The sequence below is a fragment of the Salmo salar genome, chromosome ssa01, assembly GCF_905237065.1.
Source record: "Salmo salar chromosome ssa01, Ssal_v3.1, whole genome shotgun sequence".
Lineage (NCBI taxonomy): Eukaryota > Metazoa > Chordata > Actinopteri > Salmoniformes > Salmonidae > Salmo > Salmo salar.
The window spans coordinates 127939051-127958733 of record NC_059442.1 but is presented as its reverse complement, the minus strand read 5'-3'; the positions used below and the strand labels follow the sequence as shown (position 1 = coordinate 127958733).

Below are 19683 nucleotides of genomic sequence, written 5' to 3'. Positions count from 1 at the left end.
AAACTAAAAAGGATGAAATTATAAGAATGTAAATTTGACTAAGACTAAAAATGTACTTTAGTCAAAAGACCAAATCTAAAATAGTTACCAAAATTAACACTGTTATTGCCCCAGGCAGTCCCATATAAATTACAGAGATGTCTATTTTAATTGATAGGTTTTGATTATAGGCGTGCTGCAGGCTGGGATTTATTATCATAAATATTTCCCAGGAGGCAGCTCTTCAGAGTGGTCACTAGCTGGCACAGCCATAAAGTCATAAAATCTGATTTTAAACCTAACCCTGAATTAAAGTGAGACTGCCCCTAAAAAACAACTAAACCCTTTGAAAATGGCCTATATGGCATCAATATGAGTCAGAAACATTTACTCTAGTGTCAAAATTTACTACAAAGTGTAAATACGATAATTTTGGGCTAAAATGGAGTTTGGAACCTCACTGTGTCACAAGTAAATGAAGGTTGAGTTTGGATTACAGTTATGTCAACAAATCATGCCCCCTTTTGCCAAGCTCTACGTTCAAATTCCCCTTCCGCTTCCCTTCATTGAATGGGGCTCAGTTTTTTCATTGCACACAACCAACACATTCAAATATCACGGCAATTTGAGACTGAAAAGCCATATACGGATTAACCATGCAATGCATGCTTCCAGCAAGATGCACAGCCAAAATCTATTTAAAAAAATATATATATTTTGTATTTATTTATTTCACCTTTATTTAACCAGGTATGCTAGTTGAGAACAAGTTCTCATTTGCAACTGCGACCTGGCCAAGATAAAGCATAGCAATTCGACACATACAACAACAGAGTTACACATGGAACAAACAAAACATACAGTCAATAATACAGTAGAAAAAAGAAAACAAAAAGTCTATATACAGTGATGGTTTGCATGCCCTGCCTATTACGCATGACCGTATCATCAGGAATCGGTGGTTGGAGTTCGTTGGTCCCCAGTGGTAGTGAGTATACCGGTAGCTAGACCATAGACTGCTGGTTATGCATATGGTTATGTATATTTTGATAATTATTATCACTATCATCTAGATTAAAATGTATGTTTTAGCACGATGTTCCAAATGCCAGCATCTCAAGAACCAAGGTTTTTATTTGTTTCTGTTTTTATGAGTGTTTGTCTTTTTGGTTTTGTCTCCTTTGCTCCTTCTGTGCTGTGTACACTGCACACCTTCCCATTCCCACACAAACACCTTCCCTGTAGCTCAGTTGGTAGAGCATGGTGTTTGCAACACCAGGGTTGTGGGTTCGATTCCCATGGGGGGCCAGCACAGAAAAAAATGTATGAAATGTATGCATTCACTACTGTAAGTCGCTCTGGATAAGAGCGTCTGCTAAATGACTAAAATGTAAATGTAAAATGTAAACGCCTCTCGTGCCACTCACAACAAAAACGAAAGATAATCTTCTTCCTCTCTGACAAGCAGTTTCAACTCGCTATTTCCATTTTAGGTTTAGTACAACATAATCTGTCATATGGACACCAAAAAACATTGAGACATTATTTTACTGTAATAGAGAACGTAACCTTTGCAATGATTCACTTTTTTTGTCTCAAATCCCAAAAGTTTGAACCGAGCAGACCCTACTAAGACAGGAGTATCAATTAATGTTCAGTTTCTATCATGGGCAGCATTGCAGTACCACTAGCAGAATTCTAGCCAAACTGTCTAGTCTGTGTTTTATAAATGTGCAATGAGCATAAAAAGATGCATTTACATTTATATAAGGAATTGGCAACTCGTTCTCATTCTGAGAAGTAAGCATCCGGCCGTGATCTCATCTGGCCGGGATTGGGAGTCCCATAGGGCGGCGCACAACTGGCCCAGCATCATCCGGGTTTGGCCGGGGTAGGCCGTCATTGTAAATAAGAATTTGTTCTTAACTGACTTGCCTAGTTAAATAAAAAATATATAATAATCTTCTTATCCAGGTAGGCCACTTGATTTCAACATCTAAACAAAGTGAACAGGCTATTGTAGCGACATTAACAACACCTTGCGACCTTGTCAAGAGGTTCAGACCTCTTGGTGTAACAGTTAGCTTGATAACCATTGGACCCGGGTTCGAGTCCCGGTTGGGGCTACACCTCCCGAATTCGCTACATACACTATGTTGTTCAAACATTTGGAGACAGACAGAATGGTGTATTCATAACAGTTCAACTGTTCTACCTTCTTAGCAAGCAAATAGATCCAAGTTGGCTAGGCTTAAAATATAAAAGACTATCTGGCTACTCACTAGCAGTTATGCTTGAGAGATTGCTTATGACACCTGTGTTAATCTTCTATATTGCCTGCGACCAGAAGTTGGTAATTTAGTGAATGTGCATTGTGCATTGTTCTTGTTAAATTTGTAACAAAAATGGCATTTTCATAGACAGACTTGAAAGCCAGATCACTAATTATTGCAAAAAAGCAGGTTAAACTATTTTGATTATTAGTGGGTCTTATGGTTGAAGGCTTATATTTAGCCTAGGTTTAATTTTACAAGCCCTGAATTAATTAGATTGTTCCCGACTGTTTGAAATGCAGTGTATTGACTTTTAATTGTGCAACAAAGCTTATTTAGAGAATTCATTTTGAAAAAAAAATCAAGATACAATATATATTGTGAATCACCCATAAGTTTGAAAAAAAATTGAGATATGATTTTTAGGCTTGTCACGCCCTGACCATAGAGAGCCTTTTATTCTCTATGTTGGTTAGGTCGGGGTGTGACTAGGATGGGTAATCTAGGTTGTTTCGTTTCTATGTTAACCTGGTATGGTTCCCAATCAGAGGCATCCGTTTATCGTTGTCTCTGATTGGGGATCATATTTAGGCAGCCATTTCCCCACTGTGTTTTGTCGGATCTTGTTTTGAGTTAGTGCATGTAGCACCGCTGATGTCACGGTTCGTTGTTTGTTTCTTTTTGTTTGGAAGTTTCGCTTGAATAAATATGTGGAACTTTAATCACGCTGCGCCTTGGTTCGTCTCTCCACACGATCGTGACAAGGCCACATTGCCCAGCCCTACTATCATTGCTAGCATACCTGACATTAATTAGCTAGCTAGCTAGCTAGCTAGCTACCAACTACCTAGCTATCTACTTAACTAGCTAGCTACCTAGCTAGCTGGCTAATGTTAGCGTACATCAATACAATTCGGATTTGGCTTGGAAACATGATAACATTTAAAAAGAAGACAAATAATTAGTAGGAAAACCTTTTATCATGATTGTGATGTCGCCAGATTGAATTTAGATGCAGTATAACTTTAGCCAGCTAACTAAGTCTGAGGGGACCACTGTATTTTAGCTAGCTAAGATTAGCATTGTTGGATATACTTTTATAATGAATTATGTCTTATTTATTTATTTATTTATTTATTTATTGTCCTATCATGGTGGAACAGTTTTAAAATAAATTATAAATTTTAATTTATTTATTGTCCTATCATGGGGATCTACATTTTTAAAATAAATTATATCTATTTATTTATGATCCAAATTTAATGGTACGGTCAACAACCCTATACCCTGGACACCCACCTGAATGACCCAGATACTAAGGAGAAGTCCCTAACTGTTTTATGTGCCTGCTGTAAGCGGTCTCTATGCAGCCAAAATGCGGTCAGAGACCAAGAGCAGCACTGCCCCCTGAAGATTCTGAGCCCGCTTGGCAGGGTTGGTCCTGCAAAGCCAAAGCCCCCTAAAGGGAGAGCATACTAAACAAAAAATTCTCAAAGCTGCTAATGAGAACCATGACGACCTTGTAGCCGGTGGGGATTCCGGTGGGGTGCCCCCACCGAGGCAGTGGCAGTGCCGGCAACACTAGCTGCAGTAACCCATGGGGAGGGGGACACACTCGGACATTCAGAGAGGGGGGTATATTATTGTGACCCTAGTGGCACAAAATCAAAAGTCTGACTGCATGGAGATGCTTGGGAATATGGACAATACAGGTGACCGTATTGTGGGTGTTTCAGGGAAGAGGTGTACATTTGACCTCCATCATCTAGGATGTGACAATGGTTAATCAAATCTCTCAATTTCTGGCCATTTTTTTTGCACGGTCTTGCAGGCCTTCTAATGCAGCTGCAACTGTAAATGCATTTGTAAATCAAGACCTTTCTTGAGTTGGGCTCTGGGTGGTGCAACTGTGGAGAATGTGAGCTTATGGTTGTGTGGGGGAAAGGGTTGAGTGTGTGTGGGTGTATGTGTGTATCCCACAACTGTTGCGAAGGAGTAAAAGATGTTAGGTACAATAGAGGATGATCCACAGCTACATATAATACAAATCGAGGTGAGGGTGATGGAAATGCATTTGGCAATTGATTTACTTCAATTCGGTAAATGGCACTGTGTGCTCTTTTCGAAGGATGGATCCCAGTCTGTTCAGGGCTATGGGATACGGGGGATCGGGGGTGGTCTGCCGGGCATTGGGATGACAACCCAACTAGGGATGAGGAAGGCTTTTAGCGGGAGGAATAGTAGGGACCAATTGGAGGTTTACTTAGTAGCAATGCAAATATCATGGAACAGCTATATAGACACTCAATCATCATGTTACTTTTTAATGGTACGTTTACAAACATATATTTTCATAAATAGAATTTAAAGTTGTGTCTCATTATGATAAGTGGAGAAATAAGTATAGCCAGTTACAATTGTAATGGCCTAGCAGATAATAAGAAAAGACGATCAGTATTTACCTGGCTAAAAGAGAAGGCATATAATATCTATTGTTTACAGGAAACCCATTCAACAATTTTAGATGAAGTTTTGTGGAAAAAGAAATTCAAAAGGGGTGATGGTTTTAATTAACAGTAATTTTTATCCATATGTGCAAATTGTCCAAACAGATTATCAAGGTAGATGGATTATTTGAAATATGTTATTGGACAATAAACGGATATGGCTTATTAACCTATACGGTCCGAATAATGATGATCCAAACTTCTTTGAAAATATATATAAGAATTTATCAACTCTACAAACAACACTAGACTCTATTATTATGGTGGGAGATTTTAATACGATCTTAAATACCTCTATGGACCGGAAAGGAAATCACACTACAAACTATCACCCTCAAGCACTTAAGGAAATCATGAATGTCATGGATATATTGGAATTAGTGGATATATGGAGACTTAAATACCCTGACCTAGTGAGATATACATGGCGGAGGCTTAATCAAGCTAGTCGCCTTGACTACTTTCTTATGCCATTCTCTCTGGCACCAAAAGTTTAAAAAGTGTTGATAGGGGACAGAATGCGGTCGGATCATCACATAATTGGCATATATATTACTCTTACAGAATATCCACATGGGCGAGGATATTGGAAATTGAATCAAAGCCTACTAGATGATAAATTGTTTGGAACTAGGACAGAAGAATTTATAACGGACTTTTTCAGACATAAGTACAGCAGATCCCCTTATTGTATGGGACACTTTTAAGTGTGCCTTTAAGAGGCCATGCAATTCAGTACTCATCTATAAAACAAAAGCAATTTAGATCAAAAGAGTCCATATTAACAGTGGAAATTGAAGGACTAACAGTACAGTTAGATAGCAATAAAAACGGTACCATAGAGGCACAGAATAAGTTAGAGGAAAAACAAAAAGAAATGGAGGAATTTATTCAAGAAAGATCCAGTGTAATATATTATAAAAATAAAGCAGACTGGATGGAATATGGGGAAAAATGCACCAAATTCTTTTTCAATCTTCAATATAGAAATGCTACCAAATAAAATTTATTAAAACTTGTTACAAATGATGGAGTCACGCATGATTCACCAAATGATATTTTGAAAGAGGAAGTAAAGTACTTTAAGAATATATTTTCATTTCAGGTTCCTCCATCTCCACTAACTGAAACTAATTGTATGGATTTTTCCTAATAATAATGTAAAATTAACATCTGTACAGAAAGACTCATGTGAAGGCCAAATTACAGAGGAGGAACTGCTTGATGCAATTGGGGCCTTTAAGGATGGGAAAACCCCAGGGCTGGATGGCGTACCAGTGGAAGTATACAAAACTTTTTTTGATATAGTCAAAGGACCATTATTAGCATGTTTTAACCACTCCTATATAAATGGCAGATTATCAGACATGCAACAAGAAGGTCTGATATCATTATTACTGAGACAGGACCCAAATGGTTTATATAAAGATCCAGTCTATTTAAAAAAATGGAGACCTCTTACACTTCAGTGTTGTGATGCAAAAATCCTAGCAAAATGCTTGGCGCATAGAATTAAAAAAGTATTGTCAGATATTATTCATCCTAATCAGACAGGTTTTTTACATGGACGATACATTGGAGATAATATAAGACAAGTACTGGAAACAATAGAATACTATGAAATATCGGGGACACCAGGCCTGGTTTTCATAGCTGATTTTGAAAAGGCTTTTGATAAAGTATGACTGGAGTTTATATATAAATGCCTAGAATATTTCAATTTTGGGGAATCTCTTATAAAATGGGTTAAAGTTATGTATAGTAACCCTAGGTGTAAAATAGTAAATAATGGCTACATCTCAGAAAGTTTTAAACTATCTAGAGGAGTAAAACAAGGTTGTCCACCATCGGCATATTTATTTATTATTGCCATTGAAATGTTAGCTGTTAAGATTAGATCAAACAATAATATTAAGGGATTAGAAATCTGTGGTTTAAAAACCAATATGTCGTTATACGCCGATGATTCATGTTTTCTTTTAAAACCACAATTAGAATCTCTCCACGGCCACATAGAGGATCTAGATACTTTTGCTATCCTCTCTGGATTAAAACCAAATTATGATATTACGTATTGGATCACAAAAAAATGCTAATTTTACATTACCATGTAGTTTACCAATTAAATGGTCTGGCGGAGATGTGGACATACTCGGTATACAAATCCCAAAAGAAAGAAATGATCTCACTCCAATAAATGTTAATAGAAAGTTAGCAAAAATAGATAAGATCTTGCTACCATGGAAAGGAAAATACCTGTCTATTTGTGGAAAAATCACCCTGATTAACTATTTAATCATATCACAGTTTACCTATTTGCTTATGGTTTTGCCTACACCTAGTGACCTGCTTTTTAAATGATATGAACAAAAAACATTTAATTTTATTTGGAACGGCAAGCCAGATAAAATTAAAAGGGCCTATTTATATAACGAATATGAATTCGGAGGGCAGAAATTATTCAATAGTAAAGCAAGACCTCTCACTAAAGGCATCAGTCATACCAAAATTATATTTAAATCCAAACTGGTTTTCTAGTAAATTGGTACAAATGTCTCATCCTATGTTCAAGAAGGGCCTTTTTCCCTTTATTCAGATTACACCTGCCCACTTTCGGTTGTTTGAAAAGGAAATAATCTCCAAAATATCTTTATTTTTTAAATAAGCCTTAGAAAGTTAGTTGCAATTTCAGTTTAATCCACCTGAAAAGACCAAAAAGACCACCAAATAATACAACAAATATTGTGGTTAAATTCAAATATAGTAATTGATTAAAAAAATGTATTTTTCTAAAGAAATGTTTTAAAAAAAGGTATAATTTTTGTGAATGATATTATAAATAGGACTGGTGGGGTGATGTCACACATGCAGCTAACACAGACATATGGAAATGTCTGCTCTACCCAAAATTACACCCAATTAATTGCAGCATTACCACAAAAATGGAAGAGGCAAGTAGAAGGGAAATAAAGTAAGGAACTTGTATGTCGGCCCTGTATTAAAGAACATAAATGGTTAAAGAAAAGTGTGATAAATAAAAACATATACCAATTTCATTTAAGGACCAAAAAACTGATAGCTGTGCCATATAAATTGCAAAATAGTTGAAGAGAATTGCGATGTGCCCATTCCATGGCACATGGTTTATGAATTGATACGCAAAACAATGCCGGATTCAAAACTTAGAATTTTTCAATTGAAATTATATGGCAAATAGAAATCCGAAATGGATGATGTTGATGGATAGATGGGAAGGGTTGAATGGAGCTGAAGGGTGAGACTAATAACAAGATAAACAATGTAAAACATACGGGGTCTGTAAAATGTATATAGGTTCAGAACTTTTGTGATATAGCACAGTTACAAATAGAAATCAAACTGGATGGACATCAGAAATAGAGGAAGGACTAAAAACAAACAAAAAATAACTATTGTAAAATAGACTGTGTGTGGAAAATGTGTATAAGATGAATAAATTGAAGGTAAAAGCCGAAGTGCTTATTAGTTTACTCCAATTGGGCGGTCGGTGGTAGGGTTTGCGGGGAATAATAATAAAGGTATATTCTTTAAAAAAGTATGTATGTCTATATAGGTATGTGTATGTATATATGTATGCATGCGTGTATGGATATATATATTTACCCAAAAAATAAATGGGGGATTGGAAATGATGCTGACAATTACATTGATGGAAGCAATATTCTTTCCGCAATATTAAGCTGATCCACCCCTAAAAAAATTAAAAAATAATAAAAAAAGATAAGCATAGTTAGCTTTTTTGATTATTTTTTTAAACATTTTAGTCATTTAGCAAACGCTCTTATCCAGAGCGACTTACAGTAGTGAATGCATACATTTCATAAAAAAATGTTTCTCCTGTGGGAATCGAACCCCCAACCCTGGCGTTGCAAACACCATGCTCTACCAACTGAGCCACATGGGACCTTTGATGGTAACAGTAATGGCAACAATGCCATCTCTCTAAAGTACATTTGATGACATCATAATATGGCAGTTGTTTCCTACTAATTATTTTCCTACTTTCATCAACAACAACAGGTAATGTGTATTATATGAAATGTTAAAAGTTGTATAAAAAAATACCTGACTTGATAAAATAGTAGGATAATTCCCCAGCTAAGCAGATGCAATTAGTAGTCATTTTGGTTGTGAAGTGCATTAGAACAAAATGCAATTTACCACTTGGCTATCTATTATATCAACATGTCAGAGGTCCTCTCATTCAACACCACCTCATAAGATTGCCTGCTGCAGTTGTTCAAGAGATTTCCAGTTTTCAGTTGAACACGTACAGCATAGAGAAGACCAGCAAGGGGGCCCTGATCAGCATCATGCAGACATGTCTTCGCTGTGAGCATTCCTAAGAATGGAACAGTGATACTTGCCACATGTTGGCAAGTATCCGGACATTAACCTTCACCTGTCAGTGACAATAGCTTTCACAGGCTCATCATTTGTACAAATACAGAAAGTAACCCACTTCATTACTCTGATAAAATATGTTTCACAATTGGCTTATGTAAACTGGCATAACCTAGCCTGGTGGAACAAGCTTATCGCTTGTTTCAATTCACATTTTATGATATTTATTTTACTTACCTTTAATTAACTAGGCAAGTCAGTTAAGAACAAATTCTTATTTTCAATGACGGCCTAGGAACAGTGGGTTAACTGCCTTGTTCAAGGGCAGAACAACAGATTTTTACCTTGTCAGCTCGGGGATTCGATCTTGCAACCTTTCGGTTACTAGTCCAAAGCTCTAACCACTAGGCTACCTGCCGCCTTCCGCCCATATCTGAAGTGAAATAGAAAGGTGAACACAACGATCAGGTTGGTTCCACCAGCCTAATCATAACCACCATTGATAATGTAATCAGTGCTCTCTCTGTGTGTGTGTGAGAGTGAATGTGTGAATGTGTGTGTGTCTGTATGACCGACCAGTATCTATGATGAGGGGCCAAGAGCTGATCTATGCTGCTATTCCCATCAATGGGGCTCTGGCAAAGTCTTCACCTCTTACCTGCTCACCAAAGTATTCATACCCCTTGACTTACTCCACATTTGTTGTGTTACAGCCTGAATTTGAAATGGATTAAAGAGATGTTTTTCTCACCTGTCTACACGCAATACCCCATAATGACAAAGTGAAAACACATTTAGAATCTTTTTGCAAATGTATTGGAAATAAAATACAGAAATATATAATTTTACGTAAGTATTCACATCCCTGAGTCAATACTTTGTAGAAGCACCTTCGACAGCAATTACAGCTGTGAGTCTTTATGGGTAAGTCTCAAGAGCTTTCCACACCTGGATTGTGCAACATTTGCCTATTAATATTTTACAATTGTTTCAAGCTCTGTCAAATTGGTTGTTGATCATTTTTAGACAACCATTTTCAGGTCTTGCCATACATTTTCAAGTAGAAACTCTAACTTAGCCAATCAGGAACATTCACTGTCTGCTTGGTAAGCAACTCCAGTGTACATGTGGCCTTGGTGTTTTAGGTTATTGTTCTGCTGAAAGGTGAATTCATCTCCCAGTGTCTGATGGAAAGCAGACTGAACCAGGTGTTCCTCTAGAATTTTGCCAGTGCTTAGCTACATTCCTTTTTTTTTTATCCGGAAAAACTCCCCAGTCCTTAACGATTACAAGCATACCCATAACATGATGCAGCCACCACTACCCTTGAAAATATGGAGAGTGGTACTCAGTAATGTGTTGTATTGGATTTGCCCTAAACATAACACTTTTTATTCAGGACAAAAATAAATGTTTTACTTTAGTGCCTTGTTGCAAACAGGATGCATGTTTTGGAATATATATATTCTGTACAGGCTTCCTTCTTTTCACTCTGTCAATTAGGTTAGTATAGTGGAGTCACTACAATGTTGTTGAGCCATCCTCAGTTTTCTCCTATCACAGCCATTAAACTCTGTAACTGTTTTAAAGTCCCCATTGGCCTCATGGTGAAATCCCTGAGCGGTTCAATCCTCTCCGGCAACTGAATTAGCATGGATGCCTGTATCTTTGTAGTAACTGGGTGTAGTGATACACCATCCAAACTGTAATTAACAACTTCACCAAGCTCAAAGGGATATTCAATGTCTGCTTTTTTTAAAAACTATCTACCAACAGGTGCTCTTCTTTGCAAGGCATTGGAAAACCTCCCTGGTCTTTGTGCGGAAGAGGCATTTCAGTTGTACAACTGACTAGGTATCCCCCTTTCCCCTTTAATGATGGCTGGAATGGAGCGAATGGCAACATTTGATGTTTTTGATACCATTACACTGATTCCGCTCCAGCCATTACCACGAGTCCGTCCCCACAATTAAGGCGCCACCAACCTCCTAAGTCCATGCAACTTCTTATGTGACTTGTTAAGAAAATGTGTACTCCTGAACTTATTTAGGCTTGCCATCACAAATGGGTTGAATATTTATTGGCTATAAGACATTGTAGCTTTTAATGAATTTGTAAAATTGTCTCAAAACATAATTACACTTTGACATTATGGGGTATTGTGTGTAGGCCAGTGACCAAAAATCTCAATTGAATCCATTTTAAATTCAGGCTGTAACACAACAAAATGTGGAAAATGTCAAGGGTTGTGAATACTTTCTGAAGGCATTGTAGTATATGTTTCTGTGTCAGATATCTGCTATCCAAAACTGACAGTTGTAATAGAACAGTGACTGTGTGTACTGTATGTGTTCACAGATGCATGAGATGCATAGAGACCTGGCACTCAACACATCCACAATGAGGTGATTAATAATACTACAGTACAGCACAAATGTCCAGTAATAGCAACACACTTTTCATTCCATGTGTCACTGATGAACTAGGGCAAACTAGGGCGAAAGGTAACTTGGCGGGCCTCTGTATGCCTATGTAGATATTCCATTCAAAATCAGCCGTTTCCAGCTACAATAGTCATTTACAACATTAGCAATGTCTACACTGTATTTCTGATCAATTTGATGTTATTTTAATGGACAAAAAATTTGCTTTTCTTTCAAAAACAAGGACATTTCTAAGTGACCCCAAACTTTTGAACGTTTTTTTATTTTCACCTTTATTTAACCAGGTAGGCCAGTCGAGAACAAGTTCTCATTTACAACTGCGACCTGGCCAAGATAAAGCAAAGCAGTGCGACAAAACAGCAACACAGAGTTACACATAAACAAACGTACAGTCAATAACACAATAGAAAAATCTATGTACAGTGTGTGCAAATGTAGAAGAGTAGGGAGGTAAGGCAATAAATAATAACAATGTTGCATTAACACTGGAGTGATAAATGTGCAGATGATGATGATATGCAAGTAGAGAAGTAGAGACTGGGGTGCAAAAGAGCAAGAAGATAAATAGCAATATGGGGATGAGGTAGTTGGGTGTGCTATTTACAGATTGGCTGTGTACAGGTACAGTGATCGATAAGCTGCTCTGACAGCTGATGCTTAAAGTTAGAGAGGGACATAAGACTCCAGCTTCAGTGATTTTTGCAATTCGTTCCAGTCATTGGCAGCAGAGAACTGGAAGGAAAGGTGGCCAAAGGAAGTGGCTTTGGGGATGACCAGTGCAATATACATGCTGGAGCGAATGCTACGGGTGGGTGTTGCTATGGTGACCAGTGAGCTGAGATAAGGTGGGGCTTTACCTAGCAAAGATTTATAGATGACCTGGAGCCAGTGGGTTTGGTGACGAATATGTAACGATGTCCAGACAACGAGAGCATACAGGTCGCAGTGGTGGGTAGTATATGGTGCTTTGGTGACAAAACGAATGGCACTGTGATAGACTACATCCAGTTTGCTGAGTAGAGTGTTAGAGGCTATTTTGTAAATTACATTGCCGAAGTCAAGGATCGGTAGGATAGTCAGTTTTACGAGGGTATGTTTGGCAGCATGAGTGAAGGAGTGTATATACACTGCTCAAAAAAATTAAGGGAACACTTAAACAACACAATGTAACTCCAAGTCAATCACACTTCTGTGAAATCAAACTGTCCATTTAGGAAGCAACACTGATTGACAATAAATTTCACATGCTGTTGTGCAAATGGAATAGACAACAGGTGGAAATTAGGCAATTAGCAAGACACCCCCAATAAAGGAGTGGTTCTGCAGGTGGGGACCACAGACCACTTCTCATTTCCTATGCTCCCCGGCTGATGTTTTGGTCACTTTTGAATGCTGGCGGTGCTTTCACTCTAGTGGTAGCATGAGACGGAGTCTACAACCCACACAAGTGGCTCAGGTAGTGCAGCTCATCCAGGATGGCACATCAATGCGAGCTGTGGCAAGAAGGTTTGCTGTGTCTGTCAGCATAGTGTCCAGAGCATGAAGGAGCTGCCAGGAGACAGGCCAGTACATCAGGAGACGTGGAGGAGGCCGTAGGAGGGCAACAACCCAGCAGCAGGACCAATACCTCCGCCTTCGTGCAAGGAGGAGCAGGAGAAGCACTGCCAGAGCCCTGCTAAATGACCTCCAGCAGGCCACAAATGTGCATATGTCTGCTCAAACGGTCAGAAACAGACTCCATGAGGGTGGCATGAGGGCCCGACGTCCACAGGTGGGGGTTGTGCTTACAGCCCAACACCGTGCAGGACATTTGGCATTTGCCAGAGAACACCAAGATTGGCAAATTCGCCACTGGCGCCCTGTGCTCTTCACAGATGAAAGGAGGTTCACACTGCGCACGTGACAGACGTGACAGAGTCTGGAGATGCCGTGGAGAACGTTCTGCTGCCTGCAACATCCTCCAGCATGACCGGTTTGGCGGTGGGTCAGTCATGGTGTGGGGTGGCATTTCTTTGGGGGGCCGCACAGCCCTCCATGTGCTCGCCAGAGGTAGCCTGACTGCCATTAGGTACCGAGATGAGATCCTCAGACCCCTTGTGAGACCATATGCTGGTGCGGTTGGCCCTGGGTTTCTCCTAATGCAAGACAATGCTAGCCCTCATGTGGCTGGAGTGTTTCAGCAGTTCCTGCAAGAGGAAGGCATTGATGCTATGGACTGGCCCGCCCGTTCCCCAGACCTGAATCCAATTCAGCACATCTGGGACATCATGTCTCGCTCCATCCACCAACGCCACGTTGCACCACAGACTGTCCAGGAGTTGGCGGATGCTTTAGTCCAGGTCTGGGAGGAGATCCCTCAGGAGACCATCCGCCACCTCATCAGGAGCATGCCCAGGCGTTGTAGGGAGGTCATACAGGCACGTGGAGGCCACACACACTACCGAGCCTCATTCTGACTTGTTTTAATGACATTACATTAAAGTTGGATCAGCCTGTAGTGTGGTTTTCCACTTTAATTTTGTGTGACTCCAAATCCAGACCTCCATGGGTTGATAAATTGGATTTCCATTGATTATTTTTGCGTGATTTTGTTGTCAGCACATTCAACTATGTAAAGAAAAAAGTATTTAATAAGATGTTTTCTTTCATTCAGATCTAGGATGTGTTGTTTAAGTGTTCCCTTTATTTTTTTGAGCAGTATATAATGGTAGTGTATATATATATATATTTTTTTTTACTCTGCCTATTTCTACAGATGGACTGGAGATTTTTACCAGTTGGCAGCCTCAAGCGTTTGATGGGACACCATAATTGGGTAGGTTTTATCTGACCCGTTCAAACTTCAACATAATACAGATGTAGGATCTTCATTTGATAACTCTTTTGTTGCTGAGAATTTTAGTAGCGGTTTAAAAAAGCTTTTAAAGTTTGTAATTTCTACTTTAAAATGTCAGACTTGATTTGCCCTAAGGAAAAATGTATTAACCCCTACAACAAATATCCATTAATTATAATCAACGTAATAATTCAAATGTCCTATTGCAGCAGGATTATTCTCCTGCTGTAGCGAACTAGCTCAAATTAAGATCCTACATCTGTACCCGCTTGTGTGTCAGATATTACCTATTCTAACTGCCATTGGTATTAGAACAGTGACTGTGTTCACAGAAACATGTATGGAGCCAGCAAATGGAGACCTGTAGACGGGCTTGATACTGATGTCTCTGAATGGAGAGAGACCTGGCACTCGGCATAAACATTTTACTAGACACAACTTTTACTTGTATTGTCTTTTTAAATTATTGAATTGAAAGGTATCAGTCAATATGGGGAGGGAACTCGTGATGTATGCGGGACACCATACAGGAAGGTATGACCACTCTGACATGTTTGCCAAGGTAGCCCCATTACCACCAGACAAAATGCCGATAGGCACAGTGTCTGTATCGGCTGGGAATGAAAGGTGCACATTGTTATATTACCAGACCACTGTTTCTATGGCATTATGTAAAAGGTTGTTTAATCTACATGGACCTGTTACTACATTTGAAAGTTATCAGAACATTTAGTTTAGAACAGAGATCATCAACTAGATTCAGCAGTGGGCAGATTTTTTATTGAGCGGATGGTCGGGGGAGTGGAAGATAATTACAAAAAAGGTTTACATTGCAAATTGACCGAAAGAAGCCCAAACATACATTTACATTTACAGATATAATATTTGACTAAAACATAGTAATTTCTCCATACGGAATACTTGGAAATATATTTCCAAAATTAAAATCACTTGGAGATGATTTCCTGGTGTTTTTACAGTCTTTCATGTCTGCGGGCCGCCATTTGGGGAACCCTGGTTTCGAATATCTACATAAATTATATATTACTCTGTAGGCTACTGACCCATTCAAAGCTTCCTCTGGCATCTCACCATATATCTGCCTGTAGTTATTGAAATCAACGGCACAGCTGCAGGCAAATTTCTGACAGATGGGTGTGTCTTTGTGGTGGCAAGGACACACCCAAGAAACACCCACATCAAACCACACACCCAAGCCAACTCACGTTTGGCTTCTGTCATGGCCGCCAGAATTTCTTGAGGAGCAAGCCCAAAAAATTGGGCCTAATCAGCGGGTGCAGTTCCCCATTAACCCTAACCTTAACCACACTGCTAACCCAAAATCCTAACCATAACCTTAAATATTTTTGTTTTCATAAGTTAACGATATAGCCAATTTTGACTTTGCAGCTGGCCCATCTTGCGTAAATCTGCCTCTAGGGCAAGATTCATGACAATAAACGTCAACCTGCTACAGTATCTATGTTGGTATGTCCTTTACGACTCCAGAGGGTAGGAATGATGTGAATGTGCATGCTGATGCAAACACGCCCTTGGGCCAAATATTACCCAAGCACAGGGAAGATAACCTGCCATAAACAATAGCTGTGTATACATTGATAAAATAAATGTTCTATAAAACAGACCGTAAAAGGTCTGTATCTATCCAATAACAATTTTTTCTACAGAATTCTTAATTAACTCATCTCCAAAAAAAAACAAGGTTGGCAAAAATTCTTAATCAGATCCCCCGGTCAAACATAGTTGAACATCAACTCAGCATTACAGAGATTTATCATCTCTAATTATCTCAACAGGATACTGGTTGTCAGACAAACTCAATCTGTTGGAGATAAACTGGAAAAACACAACACTGAGAAAAACAAGGGTGAAGGTGGAAAACGAGAGAGAGAGTGAGTGAGTGTGAGAGAGAGAGAGAGAGAGAAAGAGAGAGACGGGGTAGATAGAGGGGTGAGGCATAGAGAGAGAGAGGAGGGGAAAGAGAGAGGGGTAGTGATGGAGAGAGAGATGAGAGAGAAAGAAGAGGAAAACAAACTGAGCTATGTGGGTTAAAAGTAGACTCAGCGATATGACGTAGATGTAGAAATTAAACAGCACAGTGGGTCAATTTCCACAGCAACTATGAGCGTTGAAGTGCGAGGCTCAACTTATCTGCTGTTTATGCGCCCTGGCTACCACGCTGTGAACAGCGTGAAGCTCACACGTGCACTTGTGCAGATACTGTGTGTGACTATGGGAGAGCGTCTTGTATCTTTCATATCTGCGGTTCTGCTCGTGGCAACGTAATTTGTCTACCTTTAAGCAGGGACATCAGCAGTAAAACAATGTATCTCTCTTTTTCAAACAAGAATCCTCTCTTGTACTGGGTGTGTGCTTATAGTGCATAGTGCATGCATGTCAGGTCATACATTAGATAAGTCAAACAGAGACAGTGATGCTGGTGTTCCAACATTTTCTTCTTTTACTTAAACATAGCTTTTGAGTCTTGACACATGTACAGAGACATGCTTTCATCCTGCGCAGGTCTGACGATAAATCAGGGCTTGGCCGACAGCCCCCAGAAGGCATTGCACAGGATACCGCCCATCCATGTGAGCGGGGGGACGTTGGGAGATTATGTCTGGGTCCCAAACGGCACACTATAGTGCACTACTTTTGACCAGAGCCCTATGGGCCCTGGTCAAAAGCAGTGCACTACATGGGGAATAGGGTGCATTTTGGGACGCACACAGCCTATCATTGTGTTCTTTTATGGCTCTGTACTCTGAGTGTGTGGAGCCCTGGGGCCCTGAATGAGTATTTACTACTCCTTTCCACCCCTACTCTACCCTGTCATGGCCTGGCCTGGACCTGCGTGCGACGCACTGTGATGGCACCTTCTGCCAATATTCACAGAACTGTTGTTGTCTTGTCTTTAGAGCATACTAACACATACTATTTTCACTTTGACTGGGGCAAGCTGAAGCTACCCGTTTCAGATATCTATCCCAGACATCTGCCTCAGAGGGAAATACCCTTTCTAATCTCACCAGCCACTTCGATTAGTGTATATGAAGGAAGGAAATATCCTCTCCAGTGCACTATTCATAATGTAATGTCAAAAGCATGCCAAATGCAGAAAGCCTTCCCTGGTCTACAGTGAGAGTATACTGTACATCTGTATTAATGTATATATTATTTGTATAAATATGTTTATATAAATCATTGGTGACTGACCGTCTGGTGGCTGCGGTCACAGTAGCGCAGCCCGAAGTAGTCTGTCTCTGCCAGGTTCACATGGTTGAACACAAAGTCTAGCACCACCGACCCCTTAGTGGACTTCTGTGTAACACAAGAGGTTAGGAATTAGTATCTCAGTCACATTCAAATGTGTTGCCAAGCAAAGACATTCTCAAGTAGATGTCAGTGTTTTTATTTACAGAATATAAGATGGGTGACAGTCATATTATACTGTAGCTTTTAATGCATTCTGAAGCAACATGCAAAGTATTCTGAAATACCATGGTGGACTTCTGTATGGACAGTCATTTAAAAAATAAATAAAAATAGTTTCAACTATATATGGCATACAGCAGTGGTCACCAACCGGTCAATCACGTTCGACTGGTCCATCTCCAAGGCATTCCTAGTCGATCACCAAACATTTCTGTAAAAACCCCAACCATAAAGCCTTGCTTTCCTATTTTTTGTTTCGCGCTGTTGGGGGTAGGTGCACTTGATTCAGCAGCCCTAGCGCCGGGAAGGCAAAATGTTCCCATACATAACCATTTAATGTGTCTGAAGGTAGAACTCCCAGAGAGAAAATCAAGTGCACCTATAGGCCTACCTTTGGCCAATCAGATAGCTCAGAACACCGTGTCTGCAGTTTCCTCGAGCTATAGACTGTAAAAATACGCCTTGAACATACAGCAAGTTCATACTATAACATTTAAAAACTTTTAAAACCATGACTATAGAGAGACTCAACGAATACAGCAAAATTCTGCTGTTTTTGTGTATGCTTAAGTTGTTATTCAGCACTGTCAACACTTTGTTCAACACCATCATAAGCCACAAAATGCGGGTTCTCCCAGCTTCCACAAGCTACAACCAGCACTGCAGCTGCAATGTAGGAGTTTAGCAAAGTGTTCTGATAAGCTTGAGTTGTTATTATTAGCAGCTTGTGTCTTTTTTAATATCAAGGAATATTTCACTTTCTCTGGTCATAGGAGTAACGACATGAATTGGTGCATGAGGCAGAAATAATGCAGTGCGACTTGAGTTGCTACTAGCTAGAAGACTCTGTCCCCTTTTCTCAGTGGAGGGAAGGAGGGTGAAGTAACGATGAGTCGGGTGAAGTAACGATGAGTCGGGTGAGAGGCAGCCTCACCGCTGCTCCCTCCCCTCAGACAGATGCAGGCCATCAGTCCAGTAAAAAAAAAAAAATAAGCAAATGATCATGCTCACTTAGCTGTGCCTCACAAGTAATACAACAAATTATCTATTACCAATGTGATCATATACCTACATTTTTTAAATAGAATTTCAAAATGGTCTGAGAAGAACAACATCGGCAGGGCAATTCAAGCATAGCCAATAATGTATTGGGCCTATAGCCTGCTGCACAAACCTCATTGCTACAGAACTGTTTTTAATTGGTTAATGTTGCATAGGCTTACGTTTAAGTCCTGTTTAAAAAAGATCTGAGCGGTAGATCTCGGCTTGCATTTTGACTCAAAGTGATCTTGACTCAGACCACTGGCATACAGTATAGCACATATTTTATTCACTTCAGGATGAGGACATATAGTCTCTCTTTTAGCTTGCTGTGGCTGGATTTAGAAATAACATGAAGAGACTATAAGAGAGCAGACATATGTCTCCAGGGAAATATGAAGAGAGATAAATTATTACTTTGCTATGCAGTGAAAACAGCCTTACACTGCAATTTACGCACCTCACCTCTTATTACCATTTCTCAGAGGCTTGCAAAAGTAATCTGCTAAAAGAAACAAATTTAGGACTCTGATTTTAGTATGAACCAGACAAACCCTTGTTACAGTAGCATTTCCATAACACCTATGCCACTGTTACAAGATAATTGCCATAAATCTATATCTCCTTCGTAGGATGGAGAAAAATCCTTGACCGTATCTTTAGCTCAGTCAGCACTTTTGCTTTCCCTTGTAGATACAGCATCAATCCAAATGTATCCACTGAGGATATAGTGTAAGTATATATTGCGATAGATAACCAATCAT

At 39.5% G+C, this 19683-nt stretch overlaps 1 protein-coding gene across 3 annotated transcripts in view; it reads right to left on the bottom strand.

The window, feature by feature from the left end:
• LOC106561913 (band 4.1-like protein 4) overlaps positions 1–19683 on the bottom strand; it is a 98646-nt gene that overhangs the window by 42221 nt on the left and 36742 nt on the right. For all 3 annotated transcript variants that reach the window (XM_014126271.2, XM_045688602.1, XM_014126282.2), the window contains exon 3: positions 17660–17764. In XM_014126271.2, the coding sequence (XP_013981746.1) occupies positions 17660–17764 (105 nt within the window). The remainder of the gene's footprint in view (positions 1–17659; positions 17765–19683) is intronic.